The sequence below is a fragment of the Theropithecus gelada genome, chromosome X, assembly GCF_003255815.1.
Source record: "Theropithecus gelada isolate Dixy chromosome X, Tgel_1.0, whole genome shotgun sequence".
In the NCBI taxonomy this organism is placed as follows: Eukaryota; Metazoa; Chordata; class Mammalia; order Primates; family Cercopithecidae; genus Theropithecus; species Theropithecus gelada.
The window spans coordinates 37,458,647-37,486,453 of NC_037689.1; the positions used below are offsets into that span (position 1 = coordinate 37,458,647).

The 27,807-nt window shown below is 36.7% G+C and overlaps 2 protein-coding genes across 10 annotated transcripts in view; one reads left to right on the forward strand and one right to left on the reverse strand.

Annotated features, from left to right (window-relative positions):
• ZRSR2 (zinc finger CCCH-type, RNA binding motif and serine/arginine rich 2) overlaps positions 1-6,176 on the forward strand; it is a 32,574-nt gene extending 26,398 nt beyond the window's left edge. Inside the window, exons 9-11 of the mRNA XM_025372625.1 lie at positions 1,547-1,602; positions 3,161-3,270; positions 5,653-6,176. Coding sequence (XP_025228410.1) covers positions 1,547-1,602; positions 3,161-3,270; positions 5,653-6,158 — 672 coding nt within the window. The 3' untranslated portion in view covers positions 6,159-6,176. The remainder of the gene's footprint in view (positions 1-1,546; positions 1,603-3,160; positions 3,271-5,652) is intronic.
• Positions 6,177-8,748: 2,572 nt separating this feature from the next.
• Positions 8,749-27,807, reverse strand: part of AP1S2 (adaptor related protein complex 1 subunit sigma 2) — a 28,640-nt gene continuing 9,581 nt past the window's right edge. For 2 of the 9 annotated variants that reach the window (XM_025371976.1, XM_025371977.1), the window contains exons 4-5: positions 27,492-27,629; positions 8,749-10,332 (exon numbers count right to left, since the gene is read on the reverse strand). In XM_025371976.1, the coding sequence (XP_025227761.1) occupies positions 10,285-10,332; positions 27,492-27,629 (186 nt within the window). In that variant the 3' untranslated portion in view covers positions 8,749-10,284. Of the gene's footprint in view, positions 16,443-26,291; positions 26,324-26,516; positions 27,630-27,807 lie in introns of those variants that run through there. The other 7 variants (XM_025371974.1, XM_025371978.1, XM_025371979.1 and 4 more) reach the window with 7 other exon arrangements.

Here is a 27,807-nt window from a genome sequence, read left to right on the forward strand (position 1 = left end):
CTTGCCCCTTCTTCCTGCCTTTTCCTTATCCTGAAAGTGAGGGGACTGGATTACATCAGCGGTTTTCCTCGTAGGGTTTCTTGATTATACTGCTTCTGTGAAGTGGTAGTGGGAGGGCTGCTTTCAGAACTTCAGAGTAGTTAATGGAAATTGCACCCTTACTTGCAACAGGCTGCACCCACAAACCACAGCCACCACAACGTATTTTTTCTTTTGTTTAGAGTTCTCTCACCCTAGCTTGCACAGCTGACATGGACTCCCGAGGCCTTTTATTCTTCCTTCTAAGGGTGGTGTTACAAATTGTCATTGAGTATGGATCCTGCTCGTTTTTGGATACCCTAAGAAAAATACTCTGGGACAAATTTGTAAAATTATAGATTCATTTTGAACATAAACGCTAAACACTAGTATGAATATTTGAGGACCTTTTTATATACTATTATATAAAAACAAATCAGATTTGTCATCGTTGAAGGCAAATGATCAAATATTTAACCTAACTAGTAATAGGAACAGTACATATGAAAATGGGGTGATATTCACACCTATCAGGCAAAAAGTTATAAATTCTATTAATACCAAGAGTAGATGAGGATGTGTACATTAGTAAAACCACTTCAGAGAGCAGTTTGTCAATACCTAGTGAAGGTACGTGTAACCCATAAATTGGCTATGCACAGTAGAGAGATCTTTATACCCACAGAGACCTGTTTAAGAATGCTGACTGCGGTACTGTTTGTGGATGAACAATTGGAAGCATCTTGAAAAACCATCATTCTAGAGGAGTAGATAAGTTTTATTTTTTGGTATATCCAGTATACAGTAGTTAAGTTTATGTGACTACATCTTGAAAAAAGAATATGGAATAAATACTATTTCTATAAAATTTTAAAACATACAAAGCAACACTATATGTTGTTTATCAATATGTATTACCTGTTTCTTTGCATATGTATACATAAATATGTGTATACCGATTATAAATAATAGACATTTATATGTATGATACATATGTGTGGGTTTTGGCATGCATATGATATATGTATATATGCCTGTATCTGTGTATTTGTATTTGTGTCTGTGTAGGTCTATGTATGTAATATGTGTGTTTGTGTTTGGAATGTGAAGGCTACACTCAACCTGTGGAGAGTGTTCACCTTTGTGATGGAGGAGGGAGAAGAATGGGATAGAAGGGCTTCAACTGGGTCTTTAATGTTTTACATAAGTAAAAATTCTCATTCAAAAGTGGAAAACGTTAGTGTTAAATCTGGGTAGTGTATATATAGGCTGATTGATATCTTCTGTATTTTTATGGATGTGTGAAACATTTCATATTTGTGGGAAAAAACAGACTTGGACCAACAGGGATCAGGCACATTGCCATGTGCCAAGTACGCCTTAAATAGATGCCAGAGTCAGCCATATCTCTGTTTTGGAATCTTTGATTGGTAACTGCTTTGGGGAACGTTAGCCTGGACAAACATTTGCTGAATGGCTGGTTTCTTCTCCTGAATTTTTGATGATCGCATTCTTCGTTGCTCCCTAGGTCAGCTGCAATTTGGAGCCTCACCTGAGGGGCAATGTGTATGTCCAGTACCAGTCGTAAGTATTCTGCTCGTGAATGTCTTCCTGATCTGTCACAGTCTGTTGTTCTGTTTCTGTTGATGTCTGGGATTTTCCCACTGGATGTATAACTTTCATATATTTTATTTCTAATGTTTTTATGTTTGTTTTACTTTTTTTGAGATGGAGTTTCGCTCTTGTTGCCCAGGCTAGAGTGCAATGGCGTGGTCTCAGCTCACTGCAACCTCTACCTCCCAGGTTCAAGTGATTCTCCTGCCTCAGCCTCCTCAGTAGCTGGGATTACAAGTGCCTGCCACCATGCCTGGCTAATTTTTTGTATTTTTAGTAGAGATGGGGTTTTACCATGATGACCAGGCTGGTCTTGAACTCCTGACCTCCAGCGATCCACCTGCCTCAGCCTCCCAAAGTACTGGGATTACAGGCATAAGCCACCGCACTTGGCCCAGCTTTCATATATTTTAAAATATTTAAATAAAATTAAAATTTAAATAAATCTAAATATTTAAAACTTAAATATTAAGAGTTGAAACAGAAATATAGAATGGATGTGAAAATAACATAAGCTGGCCATGGTAGCTCACACCTGTCATCCCAACACTTTTGGAGGCTGAAGTGGGAGGATCGCTTGAGGCCAGGAGTTCAAGACCAGCCTGGTTAACATGGCGAAACCCCATCTCTAGTCAAAATACAAAAAATTAGCCAGGTGTGGTGGCAGCCACCTGTAATCCCAGCTACTCGGGAGGCTGAGACAGGAGAATCACTTGAAGAGAGACCTCATCTCTACAAAAAATAAAACAATTAGCCGAATGTGGTGGCATGTGCTGGCAGACCCAGCTATTTGTGAGGCTGAGGCAGGAGGATCACTTGAGCCCAGGAGGTCGAGGCTGCAGTGAGGTATGACTATACCACTGCACTCTAGCCTGGGGGACAGAGTGAGAGTGAGACTCCATCTCAAAAAGAAAAAATAATACATTTATATTTCATTCTTTGTATATTTACATAGCTTTGAATGTTTTACAATGTGGTTATATTATTACTCATAATTTTAATAATTAAAATACAAACTAAAAAGGGATAACTAGAATAGAGAACATAAAAGCATTTATAGTGAAAGAGCCAGAGATTGAAGCCCAAAATCATCTTAGTGTGCATTTGACCAGCTAAGCGAGCAATTACCGTATCATTTCTGCTTATCTTGCTGTTTGCCTAGGCCATACTATGGCTAATGGGTTAAATTAACCAGCGTAATAAGAAGAACAGCAATCCTATCTGAGAAAGAATAGGCCCTAACAATGGAAAACACTTCTGCATTTTTAATGGTCCAGTCTTTTGGATTAAGAAGCTTTCATTCAAGCCAATTTCCATGCATTGAAACCTCTCCGAGGGTTAGTAAAAAGGGTTCCTGAATAAACTGTGAGCTTCGGGAGCTTGAATATTTTAATGACTCTTCCCTAGGTACAAAATCAGTGAACTTGGTGGTCCTACAATAAATTAATAACGGGATTAATTAACAGTCGGGCTAATCTACATATTAGGAAGTTACTGTAAAGCGTATCATTTGATTTTTGGTTTAAAGGGAAGAAGAATGCCAAGCAGCCCTTTCTCTGTTTAACGGGCGATGGTATGCGGGACGACAGCTGCAGTGTGAATTCTGCCCAGTGACCCGGTGGAAAATGGCGATTTGTGGTAAAAGACAAAGTGATGATTTTTTTCCTCAATTGTTCCACTGCTATATAAAGGGATACTCTTTGGGGGAAAACCCAGTATTTTAAAGTGGTGAGGCATAGCTTTTTGTCTCACACAGTAGATGAGCAGAGAACTTTATATAAAGAACACCACAGTTTAGATCTGTAACCGACCTCATGAGTCACTTGATAGATGAAGTGATTGAGGTCACAATGTATTGGTGACAGAGCTGGGGCTAGAATTCCAGTCCTCCAATCTTCAGTCCTGGGCTCTGTGTCTGACAAATCAGGAAGCCTAAGGAGTTGCGTCTGTGGAAGCCCCATTTCCCTTGTTGCAGTTTCAGAGGTATTTTCTATTCATTGGCTCACCTCACTTGAGCTGTTTGTTTGTTTCTTTCTTTCTTTCCATCTTTATCCCTAATGAATCTTCTGTCATCACCACCTACATTACCTTACTCATAGCATTTCCTGCCTTACTTGGAATACATGCTTCTGTGCCCTAGAGGCTAAGTGTAGGCTTGGGATCAGTTAAACATGCATGCAGTCAGACTGACATCAGACAGTGGCAACCCAATCAGGAAATGATCCAGTCTTGTGCAGAGAGTAGCCAGCAGTTTTGAAGGCCTAGTTATGCTGTGATTTCTCTCAGTGGGCTGTTCCCCAGGTGAAAACAGATGAACTCGAAATGCCTCTGGGGAGCACTTATCTTACCCTTTACTTACGTTTCTTTGCTCTACACATGCCTGCTTAACAGAATCTTTGGCAGGCTTGTCTTCCTGGATGCTGTCATTTTGAAACCATTTATGAAGGGAGAAGAAAGATTTTAGGATCCCTTGCTAAGGGAAACTAGAAGAACCATTACACTTGAAGTTTAAAGACTCGGGGGGAAGAAAGAGATGGAATTGTTTACTGCATAAAGGCAGCTACTTTTGTCAGGGGACTATTTCATTTAAAAAAAAAAAAAAAAAGCTTCATTTTTTCCTTATTGACTAAAGATACTGAGCATCTTCTCATTACTGGCCATTTGTTTGTCTTCTTTGGGGAGATGTCTGTTTGGATCCTTTGCCCATTTTCTAACTAGGCTCTTTGTCTTTTTATTATTGAGTTGTAAGAGTTCTTGGTATATTCTCCATACAAGTACCTGGTCACAAATATGATTTGCAGATATTTTCTCCCATTTTGTAGGTTGTCTTTTCACTTCATGTTCTTTCGAAATACAAGTTTTAAATTTTGATGAAGTTCAGTTTACCTATTTTTTTGTTTGTGCTTTTGGTGTCACATCTAGGATGACATTGCTTAGCCCAGGGTCACAAAGATTTACTTGTATGTTTTCTTCAGAGTCATAGTTCATTTCTTAACATTTAGGTCTTGGATGCAGTTTGAGTTAATTTTTGTCTATAGCGTGTGGTACGGAGGTATTTCACTTCTAACTGTTGTGCATATGTGGGGAATTTACTGCTTTTAAAAAACGTTTGAGAACCCCAAAGATCTCAAAATTGTTCGAATAGATTTTATCTTTGATAGGCGTCTTCTGTATTAAAAGCATTTAGTGAATTTGAAGCATTAGTGTAATGTTTATAATCTTATACTTAAAGTGTAAACAAAATATAGACTCCTCCATGTTTAATAGGCCTTCTCTTTTGTTTTTTTGTTTGTTTTTTTGAGAGTGAGTCTCACTCTGCCACCCAGGCTGGAGTGCAGTGGCATGATCTCGGCTCACTGCAACCTCCACCTCCTGGGTTTAAGTGATTCTCATGCCTCAGCCTCCTGAGTAGCTGGAATTACAAGCGCCTGCCACCACGCCCAGCTAATTTTTGTATTTTTAGTAGAGGTGGGGTTTCGCCATGTTGGCCAGGCTGGTCTCAAACTCCTGACCTCAGGTGATCTGCCCGCCTCAGCCTCCCAAAGTGTTAGGATTACAGGTGTGAGCCACCGCGCCTGGCCAGGCCTTCTCTTTTGACCAGTGGTTCTGGCCTGTCACCTCCATGCCATCAAACCATGCTACCACAGGGACCCAAAGAGCTGGCTATTTGATGTTAATCAGGGCTGAAAATCGTCCATCAGTGGGAAGGTGAAACCTGGAAGAGAGCGTGGTCACCATTTGTTCAGCTGCAGGCTGCACCATCATCCAGTAGGGGCGCGGGCTGTTCTGCTTCATGAAAACTTCTGATTTGTTACCTTTCAGAGTGTCATTTGTTAGAGCATGTTTGAAATTGTGGGAACCAAATTATGACATCAATTTATGTAAGCCCCTTTTACATAATACACAGTAGAAAATAGTTCTAGCATATCGAAACATCAGAAATGTACCTTCTGAAAAGGATAAAGTAGCATCTTCAGAATATGCCGTGATAAGTGCTGTTTCATCACTGTGCCCTTGCAGGGTTATTTGAAATACAACAGTGTCCAAGAGGAAAGCACTGCAACTTTCTTCATGTGTTCAGAAATCCCAACAATGAATTCTGGGAAGCTAATAGAGACATCTACTTGTCTCCAGATCGGACTGGCTCCTCCTTTGGTAAGAACTCCGAAAGGAGGGAGAGGATGGGTCACCACGACGACTACTACAGCAGGCTGCGGGGAAGGAGAAACCCTAGTCCAGACCACTCCTACAAAAGAAATGGGGAATCCGAGAGGAAAAGGAGTAGTCACAGGGGGAAGAAATCTCACAAACGCACGTCAAAGAGTCGGGAGAGGCACAATTCACGAAGTAGAGGAAGAAATAGGGACCGCAGCAGGGACCGCAGCCGCGGCCGGGGCAGCCGGAGCCGGAGCCGGAGCCGCAGGAGCCGCCGCAGCCGGAGCCAAAGTTCCTCTAGGTCCCGAAGTCGTGGCAGGAGGAGGTCGGGTAATAAAGACAGAACTGTTCAGAGTCCCAAATCTAAATAAACTAGTTTTGTTCTTAAATGATTGTATATCTTATTTATTATGGTTGCTACATACTCGGATAGAAGGCTGTGAACGCAGATGGGTTTGCAAGTCTGGCTGAACCCTATGTAGCCTGAAATTCTATTTAAAAATAGTTTTTATTCTTTTATAATCATGAAGTATGGTTAGTATAGAAAACATAAAATACATAAATAACAACATGAAAATTACTTGTAATCCTAACCCTGAGAGCGAACTAAACATTGGAGCATTGTTTTCGTGTGTACACTTTTTTCTTTTTTCTTTTTTCTTTTTTAGAGAGAGGTTCTCACGAGCAGTGACATGATCATAGCTCACTGCAGCCTCCAACTCTCGGGCTCAGGTGATCTTCCCACCTCAGCCACCCAAGTAGCTGAGACTACAAGGTACACACCACCACACCTGGCTAATTTTTAAACATTTTTTTGTGGAGACAGCGTTTTGCCATGTTGCTCAAGCTGGTCTTGAACTCCTGGGCTCAAGTGATCCTCCCACCTTGTCTTCCCAAAGGGCTGGGATTATAGGTGTGAGCCACCACAGCCAGCCCTATGTACACATCTTTTTACACAAAGAACATCTATGAATGCAGTTGAATATGCTTTTATTCACAAGAAGCATTGTCACATTTCATCAAGCCCTATTCTTCGTTTTATTCACTGCACAATATGGATCTATCAGTTTTTTCAACCATATCCTCATTGTTAGATGTTTAATTTTGTACTATTAAAGAATCCTGTGCTGAAAACAATCCTGTGATGGATTTTCTTAAATACTTCCACATGTTTTTGATCATTTCCTTAGGATACATTGTATCAAGGAGATGAATACTAAAATATTTCCAAGTTGCCTGCCAGAAGACTACAAAAAAATTATGTCAACAATAAACTTCACTGTTCCCACAATGCTGAGTAATTTTCATCCTTACCAATTTGATACATTTTATGTGTTCACATATTTAATGTTTTTTGATTCTTGCTTGCCCCCTACCCCTTTTTTTAGAGACAGGGTCTTGCTATGTTGCCCAGGCTGGAGTGCAGTGGCTGTTCACATGATCATTGTGCACTATAGCCTCAAACTCCTGGGCTCAAGTGATCCTCTTGACTCAGCCTCCTGAATAGCTGAGATTACCAGGTGAGTGCCACTGCGCCCTGCTTGTTTGCCTTTTATTAATAATCTATTGGATTTGTCTGTATGTAATAGCTGAACAGCTTTTTTGCTTTAAAGTTCACTTTCTCAGTTTTAAAGTACTGATGGGCAAAGTCCATTTTTTTCCTCCTACTCTTCAGCTGGGGGCTTGTCACGGTGTACTTTTTAAAATAGTGTGTTGGAAAGTTCTTTATATAGGAGTAAAGTTTATTTTTGTCATTTCCAGGAACATTAGGGTCATTGGTACTAAATATGCCTAGTGTGAAAGCAATTCTGGTATAAAAATCGTAACAGAATGGTCAGAGAATAGAACCTAATGCAGAAAAAGCTTCAGACAAACTATTATACCTAGATTTCAGATCATAAATAAGATGCTCCCCAGCTTTATCAATTTTTTGTAACTTTCTTTCCATTGACATACTTGGGATCTTGAAGTTTGGAGTATGTGACATTTGTCAATTTGAGATTTGGGAATAAGGACTTAAAACATACATAAAATACTGAAACGTTAACGAAATTTAAATAGGAAGAAAGTTTCCTCAAAATTGGGATTTCTGCATGATATCTGTTAAGGATGAGAGTTCTTTAATGTGTAGTCAATAAAGGAAATCATGCATGTGGTCCAGGATAATTTCACTTTAAAAAGTTGGATTTGTTCCAGACTCTAAATGCCTGCTTCACCCTGAAAATGATTGACCTAGAACTATCTACTGATTTCAGTAATGCCGAGTAATTATCATTAAATTCAGTATTTTTTAATACTTTTCTAAGTACAGTCAAGATATATGCAATTAAATGTGGTCTGCAAAGTTGAAGTCTTAATAGATCATGGAAGAAAGAAAACCACCACCATCTTGAGCTCAAGACAACTGAGATGTTGATGACTTTCCCCTCAAATATTAATAGGCAGGGTAGAAGGGCAGGAAGTTTTTAAACCACTGACTGGTTCATTATCCTGATAAATGTCCATCTTGAAAATTTATTAATGTTTTTTGTATATATTGCCTGATTACTATTTATGTTTCAAAAATTCCAACTATACATTGCTGGCAGAAGCCCACAGGCCTGTTTTCAGTGAATAGCTAGCTGCATGTTGGAGGCTTTTTAAACCTATAAATGTCTTTTTTTCCAATAAACTAGCAACTTAATTTGATGGTAGTTCCTGCCTCCTTCTTAAATATCCCAGTTTTAGAATGTAACATTTCCTATCTGTAGTAATAGGAGGTCCCTTAACTATCATGATAACCATATATTTGATTTGTTGCATAGATTAGGTAGTACAGTCTGCAAATATTAGTCCCTTTCTGTTGCATGTGCTAGCACCTTCAGTTCACAAGGGGGTAAGAGGAATCCAGTTGATCTGAAATACCTTTTGAGTAATAATCTAAGTTGTTCATTCAGAAAGAGTAGAAAAGTCAACTGCATCAAGGTTTTAAAAGCAGCATTTATTGATTGAAAATAAATGTGTAGATAAGCTCTCAGTAGCATGGAATCCACGTTATTTTTTAATGAAGTACATGAAGACTCAGAAGATCTTCCACCATGTATCTTGTGTGTGCTTATAACAACCACCATATTCAAATGGAGGGGAATTTTCAACATTTTACTGAAAAAAAATTAGAAATTCTTCCTTCAGCAGCTCTCCATAGTTTGACAAACTTGGAAAGAGATAAAAACACACTCCAGTGTTTGTACGTTGAACGTTTATTACAACTAATTGGCGATGTGATAAGACAGTGCTCACGTGGCCTGAATATTGGTCACAATCACAACAAAGCTTAATCCAGCCCAGCATATACAAGTGAAAATATAAACCGTGAAGACATGTTTAGATATGTATAAGTACTTAGAAAAGTGACGCTGAACAATTATATAGCTTTAAAAAATAGAGCCAACTAATGCCATTTTACCTCATTTAACTCTCACTTTTTTATAGGAAACGTGTCTTTTTACATTTTTATAAGACTTCTGTTAACTAGGCAGTGCCATGGAAAGAAAAGAAGTTGCTGTAAAGTGTGCAGCACTTCTAAGTGGAGGGAAGCAAAATAAATTTGGCTTTAACAAGTACCCCAGAGGGAATATTCATGCTTTAAACAATGACTTTACACATAACACTGTGAAGACAGCAACATGTTTTTTGTAAGATACTGTTATGAAGAATTCCTGGAAAATTAACATTCTCACTTTATTTTGGGGCATCAAAAACAACTCAACTAAGTATGTGATTATGACCACAAAAAAATTCATCTCAGGAGTCAAATGTGCCTTGGCCTTAAAAATTATGTGCTTACTATTGTGAAACAATCCTGTTTCTCATCCCAGATTCAGAATGCCTAAGAAATAATTTTTAGTGTAAGTAGTATTCCAATTTAGTCATTAAAAATAATCTGTATTCCTTTTTTTAAAAAAAAAAAAAATGTAATTTCCAATACAAGTCTTTGGAGTAAATTTGCTTTTTAAAGTTTCAATGAAGTTAAGTTTCCATTCATTTGATATGTGACAAGTCAATTCCCTTTTTTTTTTTTTTTTTTTTTTTTTTTACATATACTGAAATGCTGCACTAGTCTTTGGTTTCATAAAACCAGGTTTCACATTATAATTTAAGACTTTCCTTTGTCAAATGCAATAATTAATAAATGTATACTGCCTGATTGATTTTACATGTACATGTGCCATTTTCATATGTGCACATAATCAGATTAAGAGAAACTGACCTTTAAACCTTAAAATATCCAGAAAAGGATCTTTTTCTGCACCGTTCTAATTCATATTTAAGTCCCTTATCACTTAATTAACTAAAGTTCCCTTTAAAAAAAAATTGTGTAGGCATGAATGAAGCGGCTTAGCAAAACAGTAATACTGACAAGACATCATCTTACACCATTAGCTAACATGGACATGAAGGGAGTGACCATCTACAGTGTGTGAAATGCCACAAGAAGTCATCAACAAGGGAGGAGAGTTATGTCAGTCCAATTTCTTCAAGAACACTACGTGGGGTTTCAGCTTCCTGTGGAGGGAAAATGTGAGACTCTGGTAAGCAGATCCAGGGAGTCTTGAGAATGTGAAAAATTGACATGGAAGAACATGCTTGTTTTAGAGACTCAAGAAAGCAATTTTGTGTCACTGTAGCATTCTATTAGTGACAGTCATTGGTTATTTAGGGTTTTGTGCCCCAAACATTGGAGACCACAAAAGGACGTTTTCAGCATTCATTAAGTACCTGCTAATTACCTACCAATGTGCTAGATGCCGTTGCTGTCATGCAAAAAGCAGTCAAGCCCAATGCAAACCAGTTGGCAATTTATGAAATCACTGTTACTCAATTATATATATGAAAGATAAGTTATCTTGGTGGTAAAATTCAAAACCTCTTCCCTCCGAGTTCCCACAGTTCTTAGCCTAATGTTGTGTTCCATGCTTTTTGTCACATGCATTTATAGAAATGTCTTCCTCTTGGAGTTTTTAGTTAACTGTGTCCACAGCAGCAAGTCTTCAGAAACAGCTATCTTCCCAGACCTCCCCAGGGCAACCAATGGCATCACTAGAGGCCACATATAGAAAAAATGCCCTGGGCCAAAGGCATTTTTATTCTATGTAGCAACCAATACTGGTTTTTAAATGTCAAAGGAGTTCAAAACAAAGCAAGCATATCCAGAAAAAAAATATTTAAAAATTTCCCGAAGTGGCTGATTTTGCAAATCACAAAATAAAGGACCAAGGAGGCCAACTTTCAGGTATTACTAGCAACGAATTTTGTAATTAAAAGGCAACACTATATTTTAATGAGGGAAAATAATATACATTTTTGGTATCCAGTAATAAACTTACTTTTGCATCCTAATCATGGTACAGCACAAAACAAGGAGAAGAGAAATTATATTAAACCATAAATCTTTAGAATATTAATTGCAAGTAAAGCACTTCATGGTGTAATCTTAAGTAAATTACTTAAACTCTATGGTCTGTTTCCTTATTTGGAAAACATGGATAATAGTACTTACCTTCATATGTTGAGATTAAGTGAGTTAAGGCTCTCCCTAATTTACAGAAAGTGCTCCAAAATGTTAGGTGATATAGTTACACAATTGAAATCTAAATGATTTAGCATTTATTATTAAATGCAAGTACTATATACCAATTCTACTTACAAAGCTCATATGATGACCTTTTAGTATGTCTGCATAGTAATAAAAATGGGTAAAAATCAGCTTTAGTGAAAAAGGTATTTTTTTAATAAGAGTCTAACCTATGAAGTATTCTTGCCCCCTCAAATTGAACCTCAATCTAGTCAGGTTACAGATCTAAACAGAGATGAGGGATATAAGAACAGCTAAACATTGCCACATGAATACGATGGCCAAATCCATAAGGTAGGATATCCTGCAGCATAAATGACCTGGTTTTTAAAAAAAAAATGGCAAGGGGGGATAAAGCAGAAGACTTGTTAAAGATTAAGAGAGACTTAAAAGACACATCAATCAGATACGTGAGAGTCTTGGTTGGAATCTGATTCTAACAAACCAAATATAAAAAGGCATTTTTCAGACAATTAGGAAAAACTGAGCCAGGCACAAGATATTAATTATTAATTCCTGTTAATTTTGTTGGGCATGGTACTTTATCTGTTAGGGACACAGACTGAAGTATTAAAGACAAACTGACAAGATGTCTAGGACTTGCTCTAAGATACTGAGGCAAAAATCCGGGGAGCGGTTGGGGAAACAGTATTAAGTTGATGGTTCTTGAAGCTCAGTGATGTGTACACGAGGGTTCTTTATACCATTTCCTATACTCGTGAGTCTTGAAGTTTTCATGATTAAGTTTTTTAAGAAAGTCCAGTGGAAATGATACAACACCCAAGAATGATGTAAGCCAATCTCTTTCATTTATATTTAGCCTTAAGCATTAAATACACTGAGAATGACATCTAAATCACATATTCAAGAAAAATTTAAAATAATTATATCCATGTAATGTTAAATAGTTTAAAAGTTCATGTAGCCTTGAATGTATCAATTAAATAATGCCTCCATTGAATTCTACACAGTTTACATTCTCAGGTTCTCCATGTAAAAATGTCCCACAGCTACTCCTTGGAGCTGGTCAGACTTTTCCCCATGTGCTCACTGCCTGCAATCTTATATAGCATTTCCTGAAGATAATCATACTGCTTATCAAATATGCATTATTGAAAATATCTGTCCTTTCTAAAAGGCCTAGTTTCAAATAATTATTTACATATTTTATTATTGTGAGACTTGTACAGGTAGAGTTTTAAAATAAATTGTGTTGATAATATAAAATGGAACTTACACATGTTCACACTGAAATTGTAGCTCAAAATTACGGAGAAAAACTGTTATCTAAAGTCGTAAAATTTACAGAAACAGAAAGTCGAATTGTGGTTGCCAGGGGCTGGGGGAGAGGTGGATATGGGGAACTGCTGATTAATGGGTATAGAGTTTCAGTTCTGCAAGACGAAAAAGTCCTGCAGATCTGCTGCACAACAATGTAAATATACTTAACACAACTGAACTGTACACTTAAAACTGCGTAAGATGGTGAATTCTGTGTTACGTGTTTTTAACCACAATTTTAAAAATTTGCCTAGAAAATGAACATATAAAACGTTATTTTATGAGGGATGGAAAAGAAAAAAGTCATTCACATGAGACGAAGTACATGCAATACTTTTATTTTAGACATGCAAGGAAAGCTATTTCAGAATCTACTAATTTAAAGCAAGCAGCTGTATACAGATAGCAAAAGAAGCAACATTTTGTTACAGCTTAGCACAAGGCATCCAACACAAACAGGCATGAGACAATGCATATTTATGTAGCATTAAAACCAGATGAATAACATATTGTGGGGCAGGAGGAAGAAAGGAGGGGAAAAATAGAAATGAAAGACCAATGTTTCTCAATGCTTCCAATATATAATGCTAAATTTCCCATTTGATAGCACATCCAGGTGCTTCAAATGTAGTGTATTACAGTGAGAATGTTAAGAATGGAAAATCTTATCTGTGTACCTGCCTAATACTAAGTTTGGTCAAAACACATTTTCATAAATCTTCTTTCAGTGGTAAATCGATTTGAACATCTTGTGAAATTATTGTTTAATAACTTACTTAGGCTTTATGCTCTCTAGATATAAACAATGAATTGTCTTCCTTTTATAATAAAATAGGCTGCATGTTTTATTAAAAGAATATGCAACAGTCACCAATATTAAAGGTTTTAAAATTCAGATATATAATGCCACAGTTAACAAAGCATTAAGTATTTAAATGAGGACTCAATATATTAGAATGCCATCACTAGTAAAATATAAGTATTTAGGTATTAAAACTGAATATTAGAATTTTTGAACTATATAAACTCAGTATTAATGCTTTGAAAGAGTTATTAAGCAACAGATATTGCAGAACAGACTTCAGACATAGCTCTCTAATAAGTTCTTAAAGGGACTGTTTGATATTATTATATAGCACAAATGTGATTCAATAAATGTGGCACTACAGAATTTCTTAACGCTGAATGTTTTAACCTTAAATGTTATATAATGGTACAAATTAATTTTAGTTTCTTGTATTATTTTCACATATACTTTTATGTAATACATTAGAACACATTCGCTCATACAGATTGTAAGATAATCACACAAAATAGTTTCTTTTTTTAACCTCAATATTTGAAGACCAAACCATACTATATATTACAGCACTGCTTATTTTGACCTAGCACTTCAGCTATATTTTCTTTGGTAAACATTTTAATGATTGTCATGTTTTCCTCTTATAAATCACGGATAGTTCATTAATGATAGTATGTATGTGTTTAAGATTTAATATTACTCAAAACACTTCTAGGTTATATTTTGTCAAGATGAGATTAAATCAGTTGCAGAGAGGAATGAGCTATATCAAGATCACATATAGAATGAAATAAAACAGAAAAGTTTGGAATGTGAACAGGAAAAAAATACAATCATAAAAGTACTAGTTCTGAAATGTTCTACTATTATTATACAAGATAATAAATCACCATGCTGTGGATATTTTCTTTCATATGTATATCAGCATTCTATTTCCTCTGTGAAATTCTGCATACTCGATGAGTAGTCATTTAGTACACAGGGACATTAAAATATTCATGACGTGGCTACAAAAGAAATGCATACATTCTTACACACAGTATACAAACTGACACAGACACAATCAGATTTCTAGAACATTTAGTTCACAGTAAAGATAACTAAAACTTAAGTTTCTGTTTGCTTTCATTCTTTGGTTTAAGGCTGAGTATTTAACTTCTAAACAATGCCCAATACTTTAGATTCATTTTTTTCTAACTTTACTATATATAGTGTTCAAAATGATGACAGACATCCTCTAGAAATTTTACAAAATCCTAAAACACTGTATTTATTACTAATATTATGAAAAGATTTTCAGTGTAAGTCATCTGGTCAATACTGAGTTGACCGAAAATTCAATTAGAATATTCCCCTTCCACCAGTGTTTAAATTCATTAGTTCATTTGTATTACATAAATTAAAGAACCTAGAGAAAAATCTTTCCCAATAAAAAGTGGAAAAGTAGTCACTCATCTAGTATTTTAAGTAGCAATGAAGGTTTTTTAACTGTTTACTTATACCTACAAAAGCAAAAAATTCAAAACCTTTGACTGAGACTGAGGATATTACTTTTTAAAAAATCTTCAAGACAGATTTTAATGAACTCTCCAAACAGATTTGAGTGTCTACAGAAGGACTTCTAGGGGCTCTGAGAGTTCCCTGAAATTAGAAACAAAATGATGTACAAATTTTCCTGGGGAGAGGGCCCATCATCCTTCAGACTCTCAAAGGGATTATATCCCCATCAGAAAGCAAGTTTAAAATTGCTTATTTGAGTGTCTTTAAAGTATCCTCATTTTAATATTTATTCAAGTTGAAACTTTGAAATGTTGAACTACAAAATCATGTAAACTGTTCCAAGAAGAATATCTAACAAATCCCTAAACTTACACAACCATTAATTACAAAAGTATCTGAGGACAAAAGCCAGTTACATTTTAATCCTCAAAGAATTCCTAAATATTTTAGAGAGATAGCTGCCCTTTTCCCCAACTCAGAATATAGTGGTATGAAGCAGCAAGTTAAAATCATATTAATAAGAAATTAAACTCCCAACTACTTCATTTTCTTACAGAAGCTCTCATTTTCATAGGGAAATTCTTCTGTATCAATGGCATTAGTGATTCACAGTATTTAATGAATGCTTTTTTGTCAATGAACCTCTGAACCTATTTCCATATTCTGTGTAAAAAATAAATTATAAGCCCCAATAATGGATCATTATCCAAGCAAAATTCCCTATGAAAATATCAGTTTAATGAAGTAATTGGGACTATCCCTTGGGATTTAATGTAATTAGACTTTTCAGGTAATGCTAAAATATAAATAACAAACTTGACAAAATTGTAATTACAAACTGAATTTATATATCCTACTACATTTTGATGCATGTCAGTACTCCAGCTCGTATTCTAGTACGCTTTCTTAAACCCAATGAAACTCTTGCTGTGATACATAGTCTCTGTTTTCTGGAGAGAGAACAAGAAAAGTTTAAGTCTGTCAAATAACCTTTTGCCTAAATAATACCAATCTGTCAAATAACCTTTTGACTAATTAATACCAGTTCTTTGAGCCTTTATATTATAGTTTTTCATCTTTTTCTTTTCTCTCTTAATTTTCTATCATACTATGTAAAAACCAACCATCGAGAGCTTATGCTCATTAAAAGAGGTGGTTTCCAAATAGGGCTGAGTATGCAACCATTCCTCCCCAGGAGACTTACTATGAACTACACCAACAATTCTACAGGAACAATTCTCAATGTGACCACGCACGCATTTCCACCACTTATACTCTGACACACCTTTTACTACTTTTAGGAAAGAAAAGGGTTGATGATAAGCCAAACTATTCTTTACAGCCAATGATCCATATTACTGTACTTAAGTAAGAAATTAGCATCTATTAATTGTGAGAATATTCTTCATAGAGAGAAACCCCTCATTGGAAAAACATCCTTCAAGAAGAAAAGAAACTCTAAAATGCACAAAAATAAATGTATTATTTTTACCATTTTAAGTTGCTTTAATAACATTTTAAATAATTTCCCAGTTTAGACTGCTAGGGTCTGAAAAATTCCGTTATAAATGCCTTAAGGACCACTTAACATTTAAGGTAATTTTTTAGCTAAATGATATGCCCATAATTAACAAAAATATTTTTCTTTCAGATACAAAGAAAGTAGATTCAATTACAAACTCCAGCTTATAATTGAATCGCCTCTTACCACCAGTACCTCTTGTGAGTCACATACAAATTATATCAATTAGGAATTAGGGAGGGTGAGAGTAAAGTCTGTCATAGCACACAAGGGACCCTGTGCAGGCCTAGGCCTACTATTTTGTTCTTCCCCTGGGTACCTGCAGGAAACAGTCACATATAATACTTAGCATAACTATCAGTTTCTTACAACACTAAAACCCCAGTGATTTCAATTAAGTGGGAATAAAGGCCAGAATGAAAACAGTAAGAAAAAATTTTTTTAATCCAGTTGTATTATACAACTATAAACCACGTATTGTCCTTAGTACAGGTTCTCTGGAAACCTATTCTTTGAATAAGGATGACAATGTATTATTTCAACCTGAAATGGGCCTTGAATCCCAGGAAATCTTTTTTGCTCCTCACTAAGTCTACTGCCAACTCCTCACGCTGTCTTCAAGCTATACACCCCTCCCCTTCTCCCCAGTCCCAACAATTCTCCTTTAGATAATGTCATTTCTCAAGGCCAAGAAAATGACACTTTCTCAATTTTGCTCATCTTACTCATGAATTAAAGAAAAAAAAAAAAAAGTCTACAGCTTTACCCCATTATCACCACAAAACCAAGGAGAAAGACTCTTCTCATCCAAGACCAATGATTTTGATTCCATTCCCATTCTCCCTTCCAATATACTTTTTTTTTTTTTTGAGACAGAATCTTGCCCTGTCACCCAGGTTAGAGGGCAGTGGCATGATCTCACCTCACTGCAACCTCCGACTCCCGGGTTCAAGCGATTCTCCTGCCTCAGTTTCCTGAGTAGCTGGGATTACAGGCACCCGCCACTGCACCTGGCTATTTTTTTTTTTTTTTTTTTAGTAGACATGAGGTTTCACCATCTTGGCCAGGCTGGTCTCGAACTCCTGACCTCACGATCCACCCGCCTCAGCCTCCCAAAGTGCTGGGATTACAGGCGTGAGCCACTACGCCCGGCCCCAATATACCTTTCTTGTATTCTATTCCTATTTGTCCTTCTTAGAAAACATGCACTTCTACTTTCCGCTGCATGAAGAAAAATGTTGTTCTCAGCACCCTAAAAAAAGGACCAGATGTAGTGGGAAGTGTAGGATGACAAACAGCAGAGAGAAGTCAAGTTACACCTGTTCTCAAAACCTAAGACAAGCCCTGTTACCGTGAAATTTCCTAGATATTCACCATACTAGGCTTATGACTCACAAGTAAAACCAACCGGGAAGCTATAACGAACACTGATAAACTAGGAGTTATCTGCAGGCTTAAGTCTTGTTGACATGAGAAGTGCTTAAGTAAACCAATGGTATTGAATATCCATGACTGAATGCCTAAACTGCTGATTATCTTTCTACTAGTACAATGTAGTAAAAGAAAATAATTTACATTTAATGAAAAGTAAATATAAATAAGTGTAATTTCAAGTTATTGTGCTACTGCAGTTTTCCTTATAAAAGGACTTCTTCACTTATTCCTTGCACTATAAAGTGGTATCCTTCGTCCTTCACATTCTAGAACACAATGGTCCTTTTTATTGACCCTAATCGAATTCTATGGCAAAGGATGCAAAGTCCTTACTCTCAACTCTGGAACCCTCTTCCTTGTGTCAAAGACCAAGGCGGCCAGAGAGTATCTAATCTTACTACGATCTATTTTGAGCAATGAATGAAAAAAACAGAAGAATTGAAAGCACTCTGTAAGGTGCCTTTTAGATGACAGGGCTCCCAGTGTCAGTCTTACAAGCATTTGTGAAGTGTTAAGAAACTCAAGCGATTTTTTTTTTTTACATTAAGTTAGCAATGAGTGGCAAGAGTTACATGGTTGCTCCAGATGGTTAGTGTCTAAAATGGCCAAGAGCAGAGAAGTGCTTTACTTTACGTGCTGAAACTTTATTTTAGTAAATTCTACTCTAGTTTTACCATCTGGAGCAACACGATGTATACTCTTTCATTCACACAGCAGCATTTTTCCATTTTTTAAAAATGTATAATACTAAATATATGCTTGTTTTTACACTTCTGGAAAAAAGAGCAGGGGGAACTTCAAAGATTTTCAGAGGTAACACAAGTTAGCTAATATCCTGCTCCTAAGCCTGGGCAACATGGTGAGACCCTGTCCCTACAAAGAACAAAATAATAATAATAATAATAATAATAATAATAATAATAATAATAATATAAATATAAATATCCTGTTCCTAGATCTTTTCTCACATGATATACTTTGAGTATCCTTCCATATCATTACAAAAAAAAAAAATCAAACTCATTTCTTTTACAGGTACATCAATTTCATGTATGGTTGTACCACAGTTTTCTTAACCTATTTCTCATTGATGAATATTTAGGTAAGCTTCAAAGGCTTATTATACTAAGCAGTGTGTCTCAGTACATTTTTGTTGCATAAAATTCTTTGAAGTATAACTAATGGGTCAAAAGGTATGCACACATTTAGTCATTAGTAGACATAACCAAACTAATCATCCAAAACAAAATACAACTTTTAAGTGCTCATCTTTGCCAATCCAAGAAGAAACAAACAAAAAAAAAAGGGTCTAGTTGATTTTTAAATTTGCATTCCCTTAATAAAAGGACCATTTGTTTTGCCTTCATCTGTGAATTACATATTCATGTTTTCTGCCATCTTTTTCTATTGTGCTATTAATCTACTTCTATTACATCTGTCTTATAAATTTGTCTTAAAAATAATGATGACGATAATTTACTACATCTTATAAACAACGCTCTAGTATAGTTATCAAATACTAAAGACAAATCACTTTAGCAGTTAATTGTGCTTTTAAAATAAAAAAGAAGAGGCCAGGTGCACTGGCTCACGTCTGTAATCCCAGCACTTTGGGAGGCCAAGGTGGGAGGATTGCATGAACCCAGGAGTTCAAGACCACCCCTGGCAACATGGCGAGACCCCATTTCTACCGAAAATTTTTTAAAAATTAGCTGGGCATGGTGGTGTGCACCTGTAATCCCAGCCACTCGGGAGGCTGAGGTGGGAGGATCACTTGAGCCCAGGAGTTCAAGGCTGCAAGTGAGCCATGGTGGCGCCACTGCATTCCAGCCTTGGTGACAGAGTGAGACCCTGTCTCAAAACAGGGTTTCACCATGTTGGCCAGGTTGGTCTCGATCTTCTGACCTTGTGATCCACCTGCCTCAGCCTGCCAAAGTGCTGGGATTACAGGCGTGAGCCACCACGCCCAGCCTAGGAATGATTTGTATAGCTATTTGTGTGTTCTTAAGCACATTTATCCTTTCTTGATTTTTTGCATTTTAGATTAATTTTTAGTCAGTTATTTATACTGTGGCCTACATATAATATTGAAAAGATATAGCAGTCTATAAATGTAAATGGAGTATTTACTCCATAGTGTTAAATTAAACCAAGGCTTCTTAACCTGGGTACAGCTGACATGTGAGGCCAGATAATTCCTTGTTCTAAAGGGGCTATCCTGTGCACTGTAGAATTCTCAGCAGCATCCTTGGTCTTTACCTACTGGATGCCGGTAGCACTGCACCCCAAGTTGTGACAACCAAAAATGTGTCCAAACACTACCCAATGTCCCCTAGGGGCACAACTGCACCACTCCCACCCCATGGGAACCACTGAGTTAATCTAATTGGCTCTAGTTGGTGGGTAAGATTATATTCTAGTGTGTTTGCCTGTATTTGCTAATTTTTCCAGAATGGGAATTTTTATTTTTAAAAAAAGGCATCAGAGGAAACAAAAGAAAATGTCAGTAGGTGAAAAAAGGACTCGAACCTGAAATTTTTCAGAAAGTATTTTTTAATTAAAAAGAAAATCACCGCCGACACCACAGACTATTCTCTTCGCAGGTCCCTGTGCAGGTTCCAACCCTAGGGCTCATGAATTCCAATTACTAGGTCAGGATCAGCATTTAAGAAAAGAAAAGTAGAATAGAAATAGCAAGGGGAAAATCTTCAAAATTTTGAAAAGCATACAAAGAAAAAAGGCTCAAAAACACACAAAGCAAAATGATGACAACCTGAGAACCAGTGAATAAGGACACTGGCCAAATTATTTTATTTATTTATTTTTGAGACAGAATCTCACTCTGTCACCCAGGCTGGAGTGCAGTGGCCAGATTTCGGCTCACTGCAGCCTCTGCTTCCCGAATTCAAGCCATTCTTGTGCCTTAGTCCCGCAGGTAGCTGGGACTACAGGTGTGCACCACCACGCCCAACTAATTTTTGTATTTTTTGTAGAGATGGGGTTTCACCATGTTGGCCAGATTGGTCTCGAACTCCTGGCCTCGAGTGATCCACCCACCTCAGCCTTCCAAAGTGCTGGGATTACAGGTCTGAGTTTGACTGTGCCCAGCCAAACTGTTTCTTACTAAATGTAAAATGAAAGGCAACATTTGTCCTGCTTTCTGCCCTTCTTTTCAAGCATTTCCATTTCAAGCATTAATGTAATCAAACTTCACTTATCCAGAATGTTATAATAAACCCTGATTGAGTTTACCTATTAAAAAAACTAAAGTACACTGGCAAGAAAAGACTATAGTCTTGTTAACTTTAAACCCAATTTAAAAGAAAGAGTTAGGCTTGAAGGTTTTAACATGAACAGTAGTAATTACAAAGGAGTTACATGAGTTTGTCTTATTTAAGCAAATTCTAAGAGGATTTATATCAAAATGCTTTTTGCTATTAAATGACATTATTGTATATATTTGGAAGCATCTCGTTTTTTAAAACAATTTAAGATATTCTCGAGTTTGACTAGCACACCCAAATATCCCTCCCCTCCCCTCCCCTCCCCTCTCCTCCTCTCTCTCTCTCTCCTCTCCTCTCCTTCCAGAAAGGTTTAGTTCTGTTGCCACCCAGGCTGGTATATAGTGGCATGATCATGGCTCACTACAGCCTGGACCTCCTGGGCTCAATCAATCCTCCCGCCTCAGCCTCCCAATTAGCTGGGACTACAGACACACACCATCATGCCCAGCTAGTCTTTTTTTTTTTAACTTTTTGTAAGCACGGGGTTTCACCACATTGCCCAGACTGGTCTCAAACTTCTGGGCTCAAGCGATCCACCTGCCCCAGCCTCCCAATGTGCTGGGATTACAAGCGTGGGCCACCGGGCTCAGCCCAAATACTCTTAATTATATCAAGAGCTGACCTTTAAAAAATACAAAACTTCATATTAAAAGAGATGTTATTCAATACTTCAAAAAGTACTTATTAAAATAATTTTAAGTTACAAAAGCTTCATTTTTTAAAAGAAATCACTTTTCTCCTAAGATTCTTACCTTTCCATTTGTGTGCAGTCCCACAGATTATTACTTTCACAAAAATATAGCATAGTACTAAGATATATCATGCAGCCCCCAGCACTAAAACAAATCAATTTTAGCAGCACTAATCCTCCGTAGAGTACCACTTTCTAGATGAGGCAGATAAACAGCTGCAAATCCAGTAAATCTATTCATAAAGTGGATCATCTCAAAGTAAAAGCAAATTCATGAGTATAATGCTTGCTTTTGGTACCTCACTTATTTTGCATTTCACAGATTACTTTAGTGAGAAAAAATACCAACAGCAAACAAAGCTCAAAAGAAAAAAACACCACAAATTTCAAAATGATGCTGTTAGTATAAAAAAGAAAGGTTGACACATCTCAAAGCGCTAATCAACACCATCATGCATCAACCGCTAAGGGTTAAAGCCCAAATGCCCAGTATTTAGCTATTTGATCTTCACGGATCAAGCAAGGACTTAGATATCATCTCACGTGCAACAGTATTTGCATAGCACTCCATTTTATCCATGCCACAAAAATGGTAAATTTAGTAGTTACCAATAAATAAGTTGGGGATCAAAGGAACTAAAGCCTTAGACTGCTCTTTATCATAAGATATCCTCAGACAAACCTCCCCATTCTTCATTCTGGCTCTATAAAATTAAAGAGCAGAGAAAAACTGGTAAGTGCTTGACTTTACAGAAAAAAAGCCATGCTATTATTTCCTTTCTCATTATATATGTGTGTGTTTAAACAAATCCAACTACAACACCACCCCCCACCCTATCCCTCCAAAAATCTAGCTTAAAATAGGTGGTGGGGAAAAGTATTCCAAGTATTGCAAAGAGTATCAATTTAGGAATTTCAGCATGTTGTACTTTAAGAATCAACTTCAGTACCAGTGGCATGTTAAGACAGCCAAACATTAAAAAATGGATAATGGGCCAATTTCTGGGCTTTACCCCCAAATCTAATTATGTATTCATACAACCAAACACCAAAAGGAATAAACATGAAGTTTGGTCTAGAAATGTCAAAACTAATCCCTTATTTACCAAGTAATGAAGTAAAATTAAAAAAGATATCTGTATTATCTAATCACAATGTCTACTAATATTTTAGCAACTATTATTTGAATATACATTTAATGTTACATTTTTATTACTGACTTTAATATGCTAACAGAAAATCTGTATCCACTGACCTTCTTCCCTATTTGGCTATAAAATGAAGGACTACCTTAAACTACGTGTTTATACAAATTGGGTAAGAGACATTTTTAAAAATTTTTTTCTGAAGAAAATAAGCATTCTTAAGGATAGAAATGTATATTTCACAAATTTTTAAAAAATCAAAATCATTGAGATTTGCATATACCTTTAAGCCAACAGATATAAGTTCAAAGTCATCTTTGGTGCTTAGAAATAATCAATTCAAGTAAAAGACCTGACACTAAGTGGAAAAATCATGATACATGAAAAATTAGATTAAAATTAACCAATTAGGACTTCTACTACAAATGTAAGTCTGAATTGAGATCTTCACAGCTATATTTACAATTTTGGAAGCAGAATCATTTCATGAAATTGATTAAGTGAATGCTATATCCCAAACTATAAAACCCAAAAAGTTATAAATCCAGCATTTTGATCAATCCAACAAGAAACAGGTTGAAAAGTATTATTTATATCTACATATCCAATAAAAAATTCCAACTGCTGATAATCTGGACAATAAAAATTTGCAGTCTAAGAAGTCAAAGATAGCACTGTCTTTTCCACATAGAAAAACCTCTGGGAGAATTATGAATTTCTCACTGTATAACTGAGAAACAAAGAAGTTCGTATCTAAAACAGAACATTTAAAATATATATACCAAGACAATACATAACTGGGGTTGGGGGGAGTACACAGTGGTTAAGATTTTACACAGCTGTGAAGCCTAGTAGATCTGGGTTTAGAATCCTGGTTTTGCCAGTTGCTAACCGGGTGGCCTCAGACCAGTCATGGAACCTCAGTGAGCTTCCACTTTCTCATGAGGCTACCTCTAACCTTTCACAGGATGTCTTGAGGATTAGCACAGGATGCTTAAAGCAAACTGCTGAGCCCAGGGCCTCACATACTCAAGCATTAGTTACCATCATAATTATTTTTGTTGTCATGGTATCCAAAACAAAAAGTTTTCCAGCAGTTTGTGGAGTGCTTTTTCTCTTATTCCACTCACTATTTTATGAACATAATATTCAAATACTCTCCCACAGATGTAAACCTGTGTCATGCATCAAAAATATAAATGAATCTATTTTTAAGAAACATGCATCTTGTCATTCCTACATTTCTTTTCAGAGTATGTTGATTAAGAGAACAGAATAACCTGAAGCCTTACTGCTCCACACAGACTTGAGCTTGGCTTCATAATGGCCTTAACCTACAATGTATTCTCACTCTAAATTCAGAATGGACCACCACCTACTGCTTCCCCAAGACCTACATGGCTAAGAAAAATGGTTCACTCAGACTGCTAAATAGACAATGTCTCAATGTAGAACTCAGTTTCGTTTGTGTACAAAGCAATGTAAAAGCAGTCACAGGGGAGGCTGAGGCCGGAGAATGGCGTGAACCCGGGAGGCGGAGCTTGCAGTGAGCTGAGATCAGGCCACTGCACTCCAGCCTGGGCGACAGAGCGAGACTCCGTCTCAAAAAAAAAAAAAAAAAAAAGCAGTCACAGAAGAGAAGTAGGACCACAGCTTTCTTCTAAAGACAAAGGAACTGTAATTAACAGTAGTCATTTCTTTATTTTAAACAAAGGTTACAAGGGGGTAAGGAAAATTTTACATGGGACCAACCATAGTCATCCTATGCTTTTCTCTCTACACTTACTTTCTCCAATTAAAGACATAAAAATAGGCCAGACACGGTGGCTCACACCTGTAATCCCAGCACTTTGGGAGGCCGAGGTGGGTGGATCACCTTTCAGGAGTTTGAGATCAGCCTGGCCAACATGGTGAAACCCTGTCTCTATTAAAAATACAAAAATTAGCTGGGCATGGCGGTGTGCACCTGTAGTCCAAGCTACTTGGGAGGCTGAGGCAGGAGGATTGCTTGAACCCAGGAGGCGGAGGATGCAGTGAGCCGAAATTGCACCACTGCACTCCAGCCTGGGTGATAAGCAAAACTCCAACTCAAAAAAAAAGACATAAAAATAGTACTTCAAACAGAAGGACAACATTAACTATTAAAATACTCCCACAGGGAAATATATATAAATATGTACATATACACACACAAATAAATATGGATCTGCAATAATGTTTTTATCCTCTAGTATATTTAAATACTAAATATATGCTCTATGGTAAACTTAACATTGCTGTCATATTCTAAGGTCTACAGCAATTTCCCAGTAGCATTTAAAAATCTAGGCACAGCCGGGCGCGGTGGCTCATGCCTTTAATCCCAGCATTTGGGAGGCCAAGGGGGACGGATCACTTGAGGTCAGGAGTTCGAGACCAGCCTGACCAACATGGTGAAACCCTGTCTCTACTAAAAGTACAAAATTAGCCAGGCATGGTGGTGCAAGCCTGTAATCCCAGGTACTCGGGAGGCTGAGGCAGGAGAATCTCTTGAGCCCAGGAGGCAGAGGTTGCAGTGAGCCAAGATCGTGCCATTGCACTCCAGCCTGGGCAACAAGAGCGAAACTCCATCTTAAACAAACAAACAAAAATTTACTCTCCAGGAAAAATATTAAAATTAAAAGTTGAACTTCAATAACTTTAAATACATTTTAAAGCAAATGTAATTAATCAGGAAATGATGGTAAAACTTGGAAGAAATGTCATGTTCTGACAGAGCAGAATACAGATCTGTGACAAAATATGAAAGTGATCAAGGGAAGACATACATGAAAAATTTCCAATTTCTAATCCTGGTTTTGACCTAATTTTTTAAAAAGTCTGATAAGTGAACAGCAAAATAAGGAGATACTAACTTTAAAAACCAATTTTACAATAGTAGAGTATATGCTTATAGTCAGCACACCTGATATTAAAAACAAACCTCCAGAATAACATTTCCAATCAATTGGTAAACCACTGTCGCAAACTGTACACACAAGGCAAAGGGTCTGTGTTCATTTCACTACTGAAGAGTAGATGGCATGAGGGCTGCCAATCTAATACTTCACCTTTGCAGGCACCTTAACCACTCTTCTGATAACTACAAGATCATTAAGTGTACAATGCATTGTCTGACATTTAGTAGATGTCTATTCAGATGATGTCATCTCAGCTTCAAGCAATCCCCACAACTGTCCCAGTCAGTGACTGATGCAGTGAGATTCTCAAATAGCTTTCGCTTCCTCACAGAGTCCAAGATTTAAGAAGTTAAAATGGAGAAAGCAAGTTACTCTTCTCCCCTTATTTCATTCCCTTAAAACTGAATGCATCCAAGGCTAAAAAATGGGACTTAAAGTCTCCTTTGGTGACTAAAAAAAGAACAAACTGATAAACAAGTATGTAACAAAGAAGGGACTAAAATAAACTGGAAATACAAAACCATATTTTCAATGCTTCTGGAAAATGAACCAGTGAGCCAAAAATATTCAAGACTTTTATATACATGCATACACACACTTAACAACTACTTTAGTGAAAACACATTTCATTTTTCAGTATTTACTAATCACTTCTCATGCTGTAAGCTTTCCATATGATAAAAATCACAATTAGCTCTAAAGTATAATTCAATTTGGTATCTGAATTAAGGTATCATTAAGTTTTTAGAAAAAGGTAGTCTTATCTACGAAATGTTAAGCTTCAGAAATAGAAAGTTATCAGCATCAACTGCACGATTAACCCAAGATGACTATGGTAATTAGAAAGAAAAGGGAGTTACACATCTGGGGATAGGGAGGTAAGACAAAAATGCAGTTTGACAGAACATGGTTTGTTATTTAAGAAGAGCAAAGAGAAATGCAAATACTGTTTAGTTTTGCTAACGCAAAAAAAACTAGAAGTTTCTACAAGAAGTATAATTAGAAAACACTATCATTTGGTTGGCTACTTTTGCATTTAATGGACATGAGGTAAAAATATGAGCCAATTTGGAATTAAAATGTCATAATCTCACAGTCAACTCCTGATTATCTACACTAATGAAAAAGGGGGTTATCTTAAACAATTTGAAGCAATAGATGGAGAGTTCTCAACCTACTGCTACTTTCAGCCAATCTTTTCCCTTCTTCAAGTAGTCTGTCCTCTAAAGGTTTAGACTCCAGTGTTTTAGGGTCCAAAAAGGGCCATCGGGAAGAGGCCTGACCGATAGACTATCTCCAAACTGAACCATCCAGCCATAGATAACTGAGTTGACGTGACTGACACATATTCCAGTCAATAAACTGCAAATGGATGGACACTACATGCCAAGCATGCTTCAGAGTAATTTCTGAAACTGTAAGAATGATGACTGAGACTTCCCCAGCAAGAGCAAAACATGCTAGTGCCTAGTGAAGAGAACAAGTAGCTTACCTCCTGCAGTAGATCGGCCTGCTCAATTGCTTTAAGGACATTTTTCTTGGATGTTTCCTGAACTTCCCCTCCCAAAAGAAACTCATCCAAAATAAAATAAGCCTTCTCAAAATTAAAGATGATATCTAGTTCACAGACCTGAAAAGGAAAAAAAAAAAGAAAAGAAAAAATTGTTAAAACTTGCAGAAGCCTAAGATGCTTATTCACTACCAGGTAGTGAATAAAATCAAATCAGAGTGAATCAATCTTAACTCTTTCTAAATATGACTAAGTATCACCAGTTTAAGTAAGCTTAATTTCCAAATCTCAAGTACTT